General features: G+C 37.9%; 1 protein-coding gene across 12 annotated transcripts in view; it reads right to left on the reverse strand.

The window, feature by feature from the left end:
• Positions 1-4,528: 4,528 nt before the first annotated feature.
• Positions 4,529-16,171, reverse strand: part of AOX1 (aldehyde oxidase 1) — a 44,043-nt gene continuing 32,400 nt past the window's right edge. For 9 of the 12 annotated variants that reach the window (XM_075093818.1, XM_075093816.1, XM_075093819.1 and 6 more), the window contains 9 exons: positions 15,688-15,783; positions 14,844-14,972; positions 14,268-14,342; positions 12,529-12,581; positions 10,344-10,458; positions 9,639-9,704; positions 8,857-9,045; positions 7,666-7,844; positions 4,529-6,770 (listed from right to left, as the gene is read on the reverse strand). In XM_075093818.1, the coding sequence (XP_074949919.1) occupies positions 6,728-6,770; positions 7,666-7,844; positions 8,857-9,045; positions 9,639-9,704; positions 10,344-10,458; positions 12,529-12,581; positions 14,268-14,342; positions 14,844-14,972; positions 15,688-15,783 (945 nt within the window). In that variant the 3' untranslated portion in view covers positions 4,529-6,727. The remainder of the gene's footprint in view (positions 6,771-7,665; positions 7,845-8,856; positions 9,046-9,638; positions 9,705-10,343; positions 10,459-12,528; positions 12,582-14,267; positions 14,343-14,843; positions 14,973-15,687; positions 15,784-16,171) is intronic. The other 3 variants (XM_075093815.1, XM_075093814.1, XM_075093812.1) reach the window with 3 other exon arrangements.

Here is a 16,171-nt window from a genome sequence, read left to right on the forward strand (position 1 = left end):
GCACACACCTAAATTCTGTATGGAAGGACTCCCTCCATTATTTGCCTCAATATAAAGACTCCACCCTCAAAACACCATCATCTCCTCCTGGTGTCGAAACACCCTGCAGTCCACTGTAATCTACCATTTCCTTTCATTTTAGCTCCTTTTCAGAATGATACATAGTCCTATTGTTCTTCCCACGCAATGTGTGCATTTGCATCCATTTTGCGTAGGTACTAGATGGTGTCTTCCGTCTGATTTCACCATGTTTCTAGATGTCTTTAAATCCAGTGCAATTCTATCCACTGCTGCATTCCCACTGGTAATCAATAAATGACTAATCGTGTCACACTGCCTGACTGTTAAAGAGATGCTACTTGTTCCACTGAATGCCTGGACAATGCACAATCCAAGCTAATAAAGAAGCTGCAGCTAATAAATTACTCTCCACTACTGCCCTTCTCCAGTTAATCCTTAAATTAATCTTGTTTTTCTTCCAGTGTAGAAGGCTCTCAACAGAAAAGCTAAATACACTTACTTAACTTTATGACCTGCATGGCAGCTTCTTAGCTGGGATAGCTGCCACTGAAGACAATAGAGCCCTGACAGAAGTTAGCAACCTCAAGAGTCTCAAATGACAAAAAGATAATAAAATAAGCTTACACAAAACGCTTTGAAGGACTGGTTTAGTATGGAAGTAGTTCTGTGTTGATTTCTTCAGTAACTATTTTCATCACTGGAAGATTTTTCGTGCTTTGGGAAGCTGTAAAGATTTGGGCAGTATTTAGAAAAGTTACACTCAAACTTCACAATGTTATACCCACATAACTAATACACACACTGCACATACAGCACTCGATTGCTCTGCTGAGAACAAATGCAACGTGAGTTGTATTATTTCTACTTATTGTTCTGTTTAGATTCCCAAGTTCCCAAAGAAAAGTGAAACAGATCTTAATCTCCAGTTGCAGTAATTTGCAGAATTATAGAACTCAAAGGCAAAGTTCAAAAAAATGGATATGCTTCTTTCTTAGATAATACAGCAGCAATTCTTTGGGATCTGCCTGCCTCTCTATTACCTACCTTATGAAAAAAAAAAAGATATTATGGGTTAGAGAGGGATCTGATATAATTGTCTTACAAGGATTAACTATGGTATTGAAGTGCAGTGATTGTGGATTAATGTAGTGTGTTTGTTCAGCAACAGGATCCTGTCACTTGATCACAATCTGCAGATAAATAAATGAATGGGTCAGGCCATATTGGTCAAATATGTCCTTTTAAAGTAAAAGAAATAATAGTTTACTCAGAGAACTGAAAGGGAAGAGAGGCTGAGTAACCACTGGATGGACAAGAGTAGAAAAAAAAGTGTCTTAGGGCTAGATCCTTTGTTGATTCTTATGACCATGAATCAGAAATCCCTTCATTTTAAAGCCATGGACTTGTGTGTGTGAGAATTCTGCGTATTCTTACCTCCTTGATATTAACCCTTTCATTTGCAGAGACCCATCAACAAGGAAAATCTTGGTGTAAGAAGAGTAGGAAGGATATGTAACTAGGTATATTTTCAATATAATGAAGTTGAATGTTTATGAGTGGGGCTTATGCAGGCCTTGCTTTAGCCTTGTCTCAAGAATGTTGCTGTATCATTGCATGCTTCAGCTTGTTGGAGTCAAGATAATACCAACAACTTTAAACACATTTTTAGTACCCATTGCTGCAGAATGAAGAGAGACTGAACCTCAGGCTTCTCTCAACAGTTCTGCTATACCAGCAGCATGCTCCAATTTACCAGGTGTAAACCAGCATGAACTAGTTCAGGAATTTATTTGGAACTGCGAGTGAAATAAGGTTTCAGAGTATGCATTTAAGCACAGTCGGCATATAATGACAGATAAAGCATAACTGGCAGAAAAAAAAAAATTGAATTACTTTTCCTTAATTCACCTGGTAAAAAAAAAGCCAGTACCCTCTCTATAGAGTATTAAAATGTTGACCAAAAAAACCTGAAAAAAATCTCCAGAAAAAAAAACCAGCAAGGTTGGTTGGTTGGTTTGTTTTTTTAACAAGGAAATAAAATCCCTTCATTTCAGCTTATAATATATTTTGGGTGATGTGTTTGTTAGTATGAATTCTTATTCACTTGAACTGCAAAGTAAGAGAAGGTGACAAAATGTCTTAGAAAATGAAATGTGAGCTTTTGACATGAAGAACAGAAAAAAATTAACCACTTCTTTTGATTAATTACTGAAACTATTAGTAAGCAGCATATTCTTTTACTAGTGTTGTATTTACTCCAACTACATCAACATTAGGAGCATATTAGTGTAAGGTTTAGCAAACAGCTAACTAATTATAATTCTAAAAATTCTGTGGTATAAAGTGTGATACAAACTCTCTCAGACTATGTAAAAACTGCGGTAAAAAGCAGGATGCTATAAGGAAGATCAAAGAAAAAAAGATGATTATCCATTAATAAAATGTTGCTCCAGAATAACAGCTTTCCTGAATATGAATAGTAAACATTAAAGCACTGCTGCTAAAAAACCAAAACATAACAAAAGAAGCATTAAAAGCTTACCTTCCTGCCATTCACAAAAAAGACAAGCTCATCCGATTGTTGGGGCAAGCCATGCTTTTGCATTGAAGTCTGAAATATAAAGCTTTACACATCAAGAGAAATTGATGAAATCCTATATGCTCCTAAAGGTCAACTAAGTTTGCTTTGTCCCACAGAATTTATTTTCAGACTGAGCATCAAATTAAGTAGATAGGGAGGAGCCAGTGTAATGTATGCCGTTTCTCAGCAATTAATGCGTGTTCACTTTCTGTGGTGAGCTGAAATGATCTAGAAAGAATTTGAGCCCCTCTAATTCTAACCCTGTAACATAAGAGATAAGGCACTTAACTGTTAGGAGGGACTTCTGGGTTTGAGCTACAATTTCCTTCTGGTGATCTCTATGCAATGGCAGCTCTATACCCTGACTGCTGTGAGTGCCAGTTTAAGATGACCATACCCTATATATACACCATGTTCTTAGAGAGAGAAATCCCAAATCCTGAGTTGGGATTCAAGATTCTTATGCATTTCTCTGGATGTGCACGCAGAAAACAAGGTCATTAATCTTTAAATGCTTTATTAGAACTGGCCTTTATTTTGTTTTTAAAGGGAACTTGTGTATATGTCTTTCAAAAGTCTCCATTGTGTACGTACATCTCTTTTGTTTCATTTACCATTTTTTGACTTTACAGCAAAGGTCTCTATTTCATTTAGTCAGTGTAGGCTTGCAGCACAAAGTAGTCCATTACAGATATTTTACCACTCCCTATTAGAAGGAAGGAAACTTATTCTCAGCAGAGGTATGCTGCTTCATTTGTGTTTAGCCTCTAACGTATGCCTGAGATCTACCACAACACAAGCACTGAAGTGACTGACACCGGTCAGTCAGTAGGTCCTGCATGCGAAAGTCCTAACGGATCCTGCCAACTGCAGCACTGCTGTAGTATTCCTCATATGTTGTAGATACAATGATGCAGGTTCAAAGGCCTAAGAAGAGAAAGAACCAGACCCACTACTAGATTTTTGGGTGTCCAATATTTAATTTTCAGGGTACAAGGCCTCCAAACCAGAACCTAGTATTCATGTTAGGTGTTCAAGTTTACACACACACAGAATGGGAGTGCTGAGAGTGGATAGTTATTAAAACACTTCTTTCATGAAGAAAACTAGTAGAAAGGGTTCTTCTCAACCATCTCCAGTTTGGGTGTTTCTGTATAGTGCACATGAATGTGTCAATAGCCATCCAATGTGTCAGTGCCTTTGGAGCCCCAACCTTCCTGCTTATCTAGTCCCCTGAGTCTGCACATTTTAAACAATAGTGAAAATGTAACAAATCCCCCGTCTTTAATGCCTATATAGTCTAAGAAAATTTCTTTCACAGTATCCCATGTAGCCATAGTGTCAGTTGTCAGAATGTTTAATTTCTGATATTTCTAGCTTCTGTGCAGTTTTTCAAACACCTAATTTCCAGGAGACTACTTAATGTTTCACCCCCAAAAAACCCAATAACTCATGTTTGGTACATATATAGATTTTACTGAGACAACCAGACAACAGTGCCACTTGTAAAGAGGCAGGGAGGAATCTTTGTTAATAAGAATTGAGAAATACTGACAAGCAGATGTGTGATCTGCACTGCAGAAAACAAGGTGGACGTCTAGAACATGATGAATCCCAGGAGTGCAAACCCGTCAGCGCTGCAGGTGGGGAGACGTCATTGCCTGCAAGGGGTGGGCCATGATTTTTACAAGATTTGACTTGTCTGGAACTCACCAGCACCTGCGCTGATGCATAGGTACATAGGAGAACAAACAGACTATGCACTTTCCCCAATCCACTAGACCTCCCTGGTTCAACATATGCCAGGATTTAACCACGTTTTGGGGCTGTTACGGACACATGGGTTTGTGAGCTGTCATTAACAAGCCCATGCAGTGAAACTAAGAAGGTGTTTCAAATCAGGAAAAACTAATTATGGCAGCAGCATTTACATTTAATTTGATTTATTGACTTTCTTACAATATATAAAAGCCAAAGTAATACAAAGAAAGTGAAGAAAAAGAAGTAAAAACCAATGGGGCTTCAGCTGCCTAAACCACACTTCTAGTGATTTGCTATAACCCACTTGGCCTCCAGTTGCTATGTCGTATCTTCCAGTTCTGTGTTCTCCCATGTCTCTGCTGCCTTATGACATATAAAGTGGTCTAGACACCTATGTTTAAGCAGCTGAATTTCACGTACTCATAGAGGTTACAGAGAGACAAACAAATTGAAACAATGAAGATTTCATATCTTTATAGCCAATACAAACCCTGTTTAAACTACTAATCTGATTTCTGACACAGATAATCAACTCATAAAAGGGATGGAAAGCAAGAAGAGAAAATAGTCTGTGGAAAACTGAGGAACAGTGTAATACTAAGAGCCTGCAGGCTGACATGTCAAATGAATTAGAAACATTTTCATTACAAATGGCAGTCTCTGTGATTCTGGAGCAATCTGACCTACGAGTAACTGGAAGAGCAATCACCATGCTCAGCAAGGAATAACTGATGCAGAGGTTCACTGAAACCACACACTGAACATACAAATTACCTATTTTCCCAGTTCTACTTTTTTTATCAAAGAACCTGCTGCAATTTTTCAGGTGCTACTTTGGGTAACTTCTGTAGACTCACTAAAAATGTGTTTTCTCTGGATTAGGATGTATCCCAGATCAAAGCCTCAAATTTAGACACCATGGACATTTGTGTATTTGTGTGTGTGTGCATTCAGAACTGAAATTGCAGCTTTGCACTTCAAGAGGAAGAAAAGTTGAAGTTCTCAGTGGTTTGATATTGTGGATTCTGATGCTGAAATCTGAATATTGTGGCTGGAGCTTTCATAATGTATTAACTTTGATATATCCTATGTAATTTCTTTGTCTCATCTTAGGTTACAAATATATACATACTTCAAATTTAATAATAGCAGAATTTCTGTTACCATTTAATACAGAGCTGCTTTATATTTTCCTGGTTTCTCCAGCTGCTACTACTTGGGTGTGGTCATATCTCACTGTACCCTAGGCAGCATCAGGTGACTGATTTTTGCAGATCATCTTTTAATCTCATGTTTTTTCTATCTTCTTTATCATAGGAGTGGCCAAGGCTGGGAGAAAATTAATGACTGTACTTTCATGGCTCATTATAGTCCTAAGCACAGGATTAAGCACTGCTTAAGAATCCTTTCCAGAGACAGGTTCATCCAGTCTCCTATTCAAAGCACACTGAAACGCCATGTGAGTTTTCCCATTAAGGTCAGAGGCTTTTGGCTTGCTCCATGAGAAAAACAAACCTTTCAGTAGAAATTACAACTAAGTGATTACAACTTTTGGGATAAAATTAGTCTGCTATAAATGTAAGTCAGCCATAGCAATTTGCCTGGCATAGCAAAAGAAAAACATAACTCTTGTTTCTTGCATGTTTTTAACACAAAGATGTCTGTGCCAAAAGAATCTAAAGGAGCTTTACTACAGATCAGAGCATCACTTCTGATCAAAAAGGTACAGAATCCAACAAACAAGGTTCTGATTCTTCAACAGGGAAAGATCTCTGCACTCACACTCCACTGCAAGGCTCACATCTAAATTAGAAAATTAGCTGAAGTCATTTAAAAATAATTTATCATATAAAGTTTTAAGTGTAGTAAGTGGCAGTAATTTATCTAACATACCTTTACACTTCATCCTAACTTTCTTCTCCTGCAGCATTTGAGCTGAGCTGTTCAGCAGATCTTTCTGTTGACTATATATGCTTCAAATGGCAGGAGATGTATTTGTAGCAATTAAATGCAGTAATTTAGGCTAAGTACTATAATGAATATACTGGATGGAGAATGAAGATAGGGATAGAAGATAAAATATGCATCTTTTTGGTAGCTGATTCTGTTCTGAAGATGAGAAAATATATTTATCTGTGTGTTGATTAGTGGGTATTGCGGCAGTAAATCACTTCTTCATTCCATTCTGTTCCATTCAGGTCTTGTGCACTCTGGCTTGTCATTCACACAGATACGGCCTGAGGAGTGGATGAAGCAGATTTGTCATTTGTCATCTAAGAGAACCAGCAAGAAATTTAAAAAGTGACTTGTTAATATTATTTGACTGGCCAGCTCCCAATATAGCCCTTATCAGGTGCTTCCAAGTCACTCAGCAGCGTGTTCCACAGGAGATATCCACAGAAGGAGGCTGGAACGAAAGTCAGTGATAACTGGGATCAGGGCCAAACAGCGATGGAGAAGCATGGTCTCTGCACTGGTGGACCTCACCTCCCACAAGATCTTGTGATGAGAGTAAGCCCAAGAACCTATTGATTTGGGGTCCAGTGATGCCCCACCACAACCACAGAAATGCTATGGGAGTAATTTGTGAGTGAGAGTGCAGGGACTTCCAGGGCAGAGCCTCAGAGGTTCAGGGCACAGAATGGATTTACATGCTGGCAAGGACCTTGTTTCACAGGTATTGTAGGCTGAATAAAAGCTTACACAGAAAAAGAATTGTAATAGCAGTGGGAACATGATTACAGTGAACGTTTGCAGAAAACATGAAGGATCAGCATTATAAGAAGTGTATTGCCTCATTTTTTTTCTCCTGTATCCCTCTGTTAGCTCTGAGTTAATTATTTTTCTCCCAAAGGGTACCAGGCATAGCAAGGTCACCAGAATGAGGTGACAGTGCCAGAGGGCAAGTCAGCGGGGGAAAGCACCTGGAAGGAGACTGATGATGCTTGGAGGCTGATCCATTTCATGTCAATAAGAGGAGCTATTTAAATCTCCATGGGATGTGACATACAGAAGAGAGGAGGAAGCTTCACAGAAAGAGGGTTTGTAAAAATTATGTAAATTTCAAAGAAAAAAAAAGAAACAAAATCAGCGAAATTCCAATACAATGCTTGAATGGCATTTGTTGAATAACTTGTGTGAGTGAGACCTGTTACCAGACATTTCAATTACAAGGAGCCATATGATATTACTGTATACAAAGTGTGACCAATCAGAGAAATCATTAGACACCCCACCATTCAAGGGTGCCAAAAGCAGTATGCACTTCTACCCAGAGATACTTAAATAGACCCTTCCCTCACCTTCCTATTACCATCTCAGTAAAGTCATCCATGCAGCCTGCCCGTATTTGTTCAGCGGTCAGAGGGCTGTTTGGTGTAAAGGTCTTTTTTAGACCCCTTTCATTCCTCGCACTTGTTACTGCGTCTCTCAAAGCAAAGAACACAGAGCATCCCAAGAAAAGTCCTGCCTCACCTATACCCTGAAAAAGAAAAAAAAAGTCAAATAGGTGTAGGTTTTGAGCAAATGAGAAGAGTACATGCCATACCAGCATCAACTAAAATGCTCAGAATTCAGTCACTCGAAAAGTGGCTCGTCCTTCAGTAAGGAAGATTATTTTAGACTTAGTGGAAGCTAGCTTAGATCATGCCGAGTCTTCTGATGGTGGCTGCCTCCAGGGAAATAAAAAGGTTGATTTCAAATATTGGCTATTGATTTTAGAATCTTTTTGGTTCATTGTTAAACTGAAATTTAGAATAACTGGCAGATAAAATTAAAACAATCCAAACCCAGGTACAGATACAACATAGCAACAAAGCCTGAACTCATGATAATTCCCTACAGACAATCACCACTGACCTCAGTGGGTTTGGCATCTTCTCACTGGTTCTGATATAAGATTCACATTTGTTCCTTATCTCAAAGATACGTCAAACCCACCCTTATTCCATAGTTCTCTCAGTGCTGTTGTGTTGAACATTTTAATTTGGACTGGATTGGGATATCACAATTGAATATCTCCTTGCTAAAATCTGAGAATCAAATGTCTTCCCCAAACATGGTGCATGAAGTCAGAATCACACCTTCTTACAGTGAATTTTAAGGTAAATATAGGAGATTAATTCACAGAAAAGGATAAAAGCTCGGTTTGAAGAGGCATATTAATACCAGCTCTCTACATCAGCTCCAAATCAGCTATGTAAATACATCACCTAGATCATATTTTTTTTTCAAACACTTTTCTAATTATATATTACTGAGACAGCTTTAAATAATTTTAAAGGAACTATTTGTTCTTTAATAACTTTTGCTATAAAATATGCTTTTTCCTCCTGTCATGCTGTTTTATTTTACTGTATTCTAAAAGCATACCTAATCCTTGAAACAGCTGGGAAAAAAAGAAGAGGAACTGAAAACTTCTATATGTTTTATATCAGAGTAATTCTCTGTTTGTTGTGGGATCTAAGAATCTGGCACTGTGATGGTTTGCTTACCTTGGATGAATAGATGGCATAAGGATTTTGGGAAGATGACAGCAGGGAAACACTAAACTGTTCTGGAATATCACAAACAGCAGGGATCTTATACTGATCTGGACCACGAGTATAGAGGACTCCTTCTGGAGAGTACTTTAATTCTTCCATTGTGTACAGTCCAATGCCTTGAACAAAGGCACCTTCGATCTTTAAATAAGAAAAGAAATAGCATTTATGTTCTCATGTTTGGTAAAATGCATAAAACTTTGGCAAGAACTGACTTGTATCACTAGCTGTTAGAAGATCATTTTCTTTCCTGTTTGCCTAATGGGATTCTTCAACATTTTGGGGCTACCGTGATGGGAAAAGCTTTCACACTCCTCTCTCATTCCAGACAGAGACAAATGCTTTCATGTTGAAGTGATGAGATCTGTGGACCAGCCTGCAAAGAAGAAAGGTGTTTCCCTGCTATCAGGTGGGAAGGCAAGTCAAACAGGAGAATCTGGAGACTGTAGATCACAAACAGGATTTAAGTCGCACAGATAGTGGGCATATATACATACAGGAAGTCCTATAGGTTAACACCATGGGTAAAATTCAAGCTTCACTGACATCTGAAAACCTCTGGCACTGACTCACTTGGAACAAGTTTAAAAGTAAAGGACCTTTTAATATGATCTATGACTTATAACATTATCTAGTAAGAAATTAACTTTTTCTGAATTAATGGGGTAATCTTCACTTCAGATAAGGCTATCAGTGTAAAAGAAATAAGACAGCAGGAAATTCTTGCCACATACCTGTCCTATATCCACAGCTGGATTTATGCTGCATCCAACGTCCATAACAATGTCTGTTCTGAGGTTCTGTCAGTAAAATTCAAATGCATGTTACTGAGAGAGACGCATGGAGCAGAGGCATTAAAATATAATGTGGGTTAGAGTTGGTATTCAGTGGAATAATATATGCTAAGACAGAGGCCCCTCCATGTACACAATTTCAAAGGAATTTCCAATACCACATCACAAGCAAAACAGTTTGTCTCAACTTTAATGGAAGTTTAGCCAGAGACAGTTCTGCCAGATTTTTCCCATTGCACAAGGAAATCCCCCCATAAATAAGTACAGATAGAGGGCATATGATCAGCAGCCTGTGACATTTAGCTGTCAAGATAGTCAAAAGCCTGGAAATAGAATATTTAGCTCTGTAGTAATTTGTTTGCTGGCAAACAGGGAGAGAACAAGCGAAGAACATGTCAGCTGTCTGTCATAAACCCAAAGGTGAACCCATATGACATTAATACAGAAGTGCCAAAAGCTGGTTAACACTGCACAGCTTTCATTCTGCTCCACCTGTAATTCGCATTTACACTGTTGTTATATTTACTATCATGTGAAAGCAGGTGACTTATTAATGCAAAACTTGAATGGTTGTTGGAGCATCCAGTGATACAAACAAACCTCATTCACATTATTTACAAAACTTCTATGACACTCAGTTATTACCTTGTGATCCCCTGTTAGACAGTTAATTTCAACCTCTGAACAAGCAGCTCCATAAAGAAAATATGTGAATGGCTGCCCTTCCCCTTTCTCCCAATCCATGTTTTCATTGTAACCTCTGATGGAACAAACAAAGTCCGCAAGAAGAAAATTAATGAACGTTTGCATCATAACAAAGCAGATGAGCACATGAAAGTTTGAAACTACTTCAAATGAAATCTTAAATAATAGGACAGAACCCCAACAGTTAAGCTCCATGAAAACCTACAAAGCACTAGTAGTTTAGGTTTGATGGAGCTGGTATTCACACAAAATTTAGCAGACAAGCAAGCTATTTCAGTTCAGGAGAGTCTATAACCAGCATAATCCCAGAAAAATACTAATAAAGAAACGGTAATCAAGCACAGTATACAAATTTAACGTAATGGTTGCTGAGGTAATAGCACATAAGAGAATTCAGAAAAAAGGAGGAAAACTGGTCAGGACCAATGAAAGAATAATTTACAAGAGAAATGAAAGAGTTAAAATCACAGAAACTGCCTACAGAATGAGTCAGAGGGTTAAAACAGGAATATTGAAATAAAGGTGTAATTACTTAAAGGGACTGGGACTAACTGAGGAGACTATAGTACTCAGGACTGATGGGGTAAATTCAACAGACACAAGAGGACAGTGAGATGCAGTATCTCCCAACCTTGTAAGCTATGTGACCAAGGCATATTATCTGACCATATATGACTGAAAAGTCTTTGTTGAGCATATATTATACTCCATAAAACCATTATAGTATAATTCAGAGCATTGAACCATGCACTGAAAAAGGGATACACAAAATCCACATATTCAACTTCTCACATCCCATCTACCTCAGTTGGCTTTGAGATTCTTGGAACATGACTGGATAAGAACCAGATCAATACAGATTTGAGGCTCAGGGATCTGCAGATGTTTTTGGACACCATCAAATGTCAATAGCAAAGTATGACTGTTGCTCATGGCTTTGGAGATATCAACATTCCTAAAGGGCTGCATAAGCAGAAAACATACTTGAACAGACTTCACAGCAGGAAGGGACATTTTCTTTGGGCTTTTCTTGGTGTTTTAAATAAGTACGGGTTTGTGAAGCGACTCTTCAACTTGCTCCATACTGCCTGAACACTTGAAAAGTTGCTGTTGATAAATAGGTAAATAGAGGTGGAGGGAGAGAAGAAAAAAGGCACGGCAGGCTAAGAGGGAGGCTTTGATTTGAATCCCACCTGAGTTATAGCACAGGAAATTTTCCTTTCTGGTTCTTTATAAACACTGTGAAAGAATTCAGAGGAAAAGAACCACGAGACTGCACTGAGAGAGAGCAGTGGGAACTGTGTTTAAGATTACTGTGTCCTACAACAGTATGCTGTTGTGAATATATCTATATCTAAGAGTATATTAGGTGGGAATTTTCTGAGCCTCAAGAAGCAAAGAGGTCAAAACAATGACTCCAAAACAGTGAGCAACCCCGCTTCCAACGTGAGCACTAAGTCTCCCCCGAGCTTTCAATTAGTGCTGAATCATGGCATCTGATTCCTGAGTGAGTTTTTAAAAAAGAAATAAATTACCATCAGCTTTCTCTTAAACTCAACCAGACATTTTAAATTCTCCTTCCTCTAAAGAGAAATAACCTTAAGGTCCAAATCTAGAATTAAATGGTTCTAATTTTCCACATGCACCTGGTTCCTAATTACAGGTGTGTGCTGGATAAATATTTTAATGCTGCCACTTGTTCTTCCTGTCATGCAACTTGGTGTGACCATGTTTGTGGGTAAAAGTGTAAATAATTTGTAGTACAACAATATTTATAGCTTATAGCAATACAGTCTCCACTAAATAAGCTACATTCCACTTTGCACACCTACTGTTATGGGAGCAGTATCTTTCTTGATGCTTTCTGGTTTGCTAATGGCCAAATTATAGAGAAAATATGGGACAAAGTATTCTTTTGATACTTTCTGGAGAGTCCATACAGAGCTAGGCATGAATTAGCACTTAAACTCTTTCTCCACCCCCCATATATCAAAAAATTACATAAAACATAAACTGAGCCACTAGAAAGAACTATTGGTCAGGATCTTCACTTCAAGGCATTGGTTATCTTCAGAAGTCAGTCCTCATCTAACCTATGCATTTTTAAGGAAGAAAAATATATTACCTGAAGTAGCCAGTAGCTGACAGACTCACACTCTGTTCAAAAGCTTCTTTAATCTGTAAAATACAGCAGTGTTTGTGATAAACCAGGGAAGGAGTCAGGAAGGAACACAGCATACATATATTTCCTTAATTTACATATATTGACATGTATTTCCTTAAAAACCTAACTGTAACAAATTGTAAAGAAAGGAAGACCAGCTGAGTTAAGGGTGTTTAGCTCCACATGGGGCCTAATACTGTAGAACTAAACCCCCTTTAGATGAGCGATCTGAATCCTTTTGGCAATACAGTAAGGAATGGACCTGTCAACAATGGTGTTCTTACAGAATCTTTATTACTGGTAATGCCATAGTCAGAAAGGGCCCTGCTGAATTTTTCTGCTCAACCTCAACAGCAACAGACCCCTCTTCATTAATTGAACAGATCTGGTTTATAAGTCACTGAGATAAAAGATCTGCATGACCTATTTGCACAAAAATGACAGTTGACAAGAGAAATGTTCTTCACAGTGTTCTTCTGCCAGTGGTAAAAATGACAGTGCGAGGTCCTAAATCTGTTCCCTTTCAGTGATTCTCATCTTAGATTTACTCAGTTTGCAAGTCAATAATTTTTTTTTTAAATACTTTTACTTAATTGTAATTTACTGACTTTGCAAGATATAAAACTACTTCTCTACATATATTAACATTCTTTCTTAGATCAGCTATTTCTGCTAATATTTTGGGTGTGTCTGAATTATCCAAATTAATTTGGCACCTATTAGAGGAGAACTGGATTTAATCTTTGCATACATAGTTGTCAGTTATCAAGTGACCACATGTATTTCAACATTATTTGCTGTTGCTAGGAATTACTACTGCCAAGAAAGTGTTTACATTTTTGCAGTTATTATAGTATTTAATCGCTTGAGATTAAATACCCTAGCGTACTGGATCTGTAAATGCCTCAAGGCAGGGATTGTCCTTTTCATTAGGCCACAAATTACAAGCAATACTAGATAAGAAGACATAACAAACAGGTCTTCTGTTAACATCTCAATATACAGACGACTAGATTCCTAGACATATCTTCATAAAAAGAGTTGATATTATAGCAGAAAGCTTTTAGTTAAGAAAATTTAGTTTCTAGCCCTAAAATTCTATCCCAGTTTCAAGTGGGCACCAGACAGGGGCCATTTCTACAAATAGCTTTAGCACTACTTCAGTACTACCCTACTGCAAATATAACTAAAATTATAACTAATTACATACTAGACCAATGGGAGCAAGGATTCCTGCTACCTTTTTTGCAGTTCTGTAATATACTGCATATGGGAGAGAGATGGGAGGAAGAGGTCGAGAAGGCTTCTCTTTATTGATTAGGTAAAATAAAGAACAGCTATGTAGGAAAACTGACACCGTACACATATACCCTGTCAATGTTTTGGCAACAGCTTGTCTGAGCATAAGCTGGGCTGCATTATGTTATTGCACAAGCTGATATTTTTGGTATATTAAAAGCTTCTGTGCCTCCAAACATGACTTCACTGATAGCTTCCCCTTCTTTCCAACTAGGTATGATCTGGGGATTGTTTCCCATATATCTAAACCAAGCACCTACACTCCATCTGTCTGTGAAATAACCTGTTCCTGTAGTTTTTAACTTTACAATTATTAGGCTGAGCAGACTGATAGACTACAATACATATATCACAGTGTCTGCAAGCACACAAAACACATTTATAGGATTTACATGTCTTACCCAATCATTCCAAGTCCCTTTTGGGTTCTTGTTGATGATAGGCTGCAGACGTTTCAGAAGAGTTTGGCAAGCATCCTGGTGAGAGGTCAGGAGAATATACCACAAAATTAACACAGATATGTTTGGTTCTATTCAAGATATGTTCTAGTTAGTATTTAATTAGTATATGCTTTACTGTCATCTTGGTTTGAAAAGGTATGGTAGGAGATGTTGTTTTAACTGCATAGGCACAAACCTTATGGAGGGTTAAGTTACAAGGGCTGGAATCTGCGTGAATCAGTAGATTTAGAACAAGATCAGGATACAAGATTTGCATGGGACTAGTTAATTTGTTAGATGAAACAAGGATTTTGTCAAACATAAGCCTTTTGGGGAAAGCTCAGATCATATTCTGAAAACTCATAAGCACCATTACTGAGAAACTGTCAACAACTCGTATTTCTTCTTGGCAATCTCCAGTAGTATTATTGGTAATCTCAAACTTGTTTTCTATGGGATCACTACTGCTTAAAGTTTGGCAGGCATTAAATACCACGAGGGACAGGGTGTTTTGTTAAACTAAATACTACTTTTTACCTTCACAGCCATGCCATTGACATCTGTCCCTGCAGATCCTACTGAGGCACAGGCATTAGGAACAGTTGTTGTGCTCGTTTCACAGAAGTGAATGTATGACATAGGGATGTTCAATTCCCGACTAGCAACCTGTTTCAGGAAGAACAACAACATATTCTTTTCTGTTTTAGAAGCATTCTAAACACTCCAACAGTTTCCAAGTACTTGCTAGAAGTCAGTGATACCAGCAAAGATAAAGCTTTAGCAAGTCCTCTTCCAACCTTCAGTTGAAATAATTCTGCCTAGTTTGTCAGTTCAAAGAAACAGAAAAGAAAGCCAATGTTTTAGCTGTACTCAAACTCTGGATTGAGACTCTGGAGTCCGACATTTCGTTCCTGATTTTGCTGCTTATGGCCTGTATGACTTAGGGCAAACTATGCAGGCCCAGATCCAAAGCTTTCACTGACTCGATAAATATCTTTACAGATCTGTCTCTCAATTATCTATTAAACAAATATGATCATAATAATATCTTCTGGACTGTATATTAATCTGAACACTGACTGTCTTTTTTTACCATGGGTTTTATCCATCAGCCCCAAAAAATCTTGTTTCTAATAAGCCTCTTCACATACCATTGGAAGAATAAAAAACAATCTGTTTTTTCTTTCTGTTGTCTCTATGACTCTTAATGAAGTCATCTTTGCTTTCTAATTCTATCAATACAAAGAAGCAGTGGCTATGCTGATAAATAAACTGTCCTACTGGTACACTAACTAACCAAGAAGAAAGCCTTCACACTGTCACACTTCACACTGTGTGACAGATAAAGCATAAGGTAGTATTTGTTTGGATCACCTGTTACCTGGATCATTTTTGTATGAATACCCTGCCCCATTTCAATTCCACCATGTGTCAGAAGCACAGATCCATCAGTATAAATATGAACCAGAGCAGCAGCCTAAAAAAGAAAAACAAAATCAAGATTAGACTAGTGAGAGATATGTTGTATACTGTGATGAACTGATGAATCAAAAAGGACATAGTTTTGAAGTTTATTTCAAATTATCTGTTTAATGCTTTTGAATAGAAGGCTAAATTTGGAACGCTAGTCCCTGCTTTTAATCTGTAAGGAACTTCAAAAGAAAAAGATACAAATCCTTGGAGGTCTTCTTTTTCTGTTACTAGATCCTAAAATAAATCTACATCAGGCAACAGTATCTCAATGGTCCAAGAAGAAGCTGGAGGATGTCCCACACTAGTGGCTGTACATGCAAATTGCTGCAAGTTCCATTTTTGCTGCAAGTTCCATGTTTGAGAGCCTTTGGACACAGGTTTTTCAACTGCAT

Source organism: Phalacrocorax aristotelis, chromosome 5, assembly GCF_949628215.1.
Source record: "Phalacrocorax aristotelis chromosome 5, bGulAri2.1, whole genome shotgun sequence".
Taxonomy (NCBI): Eukaryota; Metazoa; Chordata; class Aves; order Suliformes; family Phalacrocoracidae; genus Phalacrocorax; species Phalacrocorax aristotelis.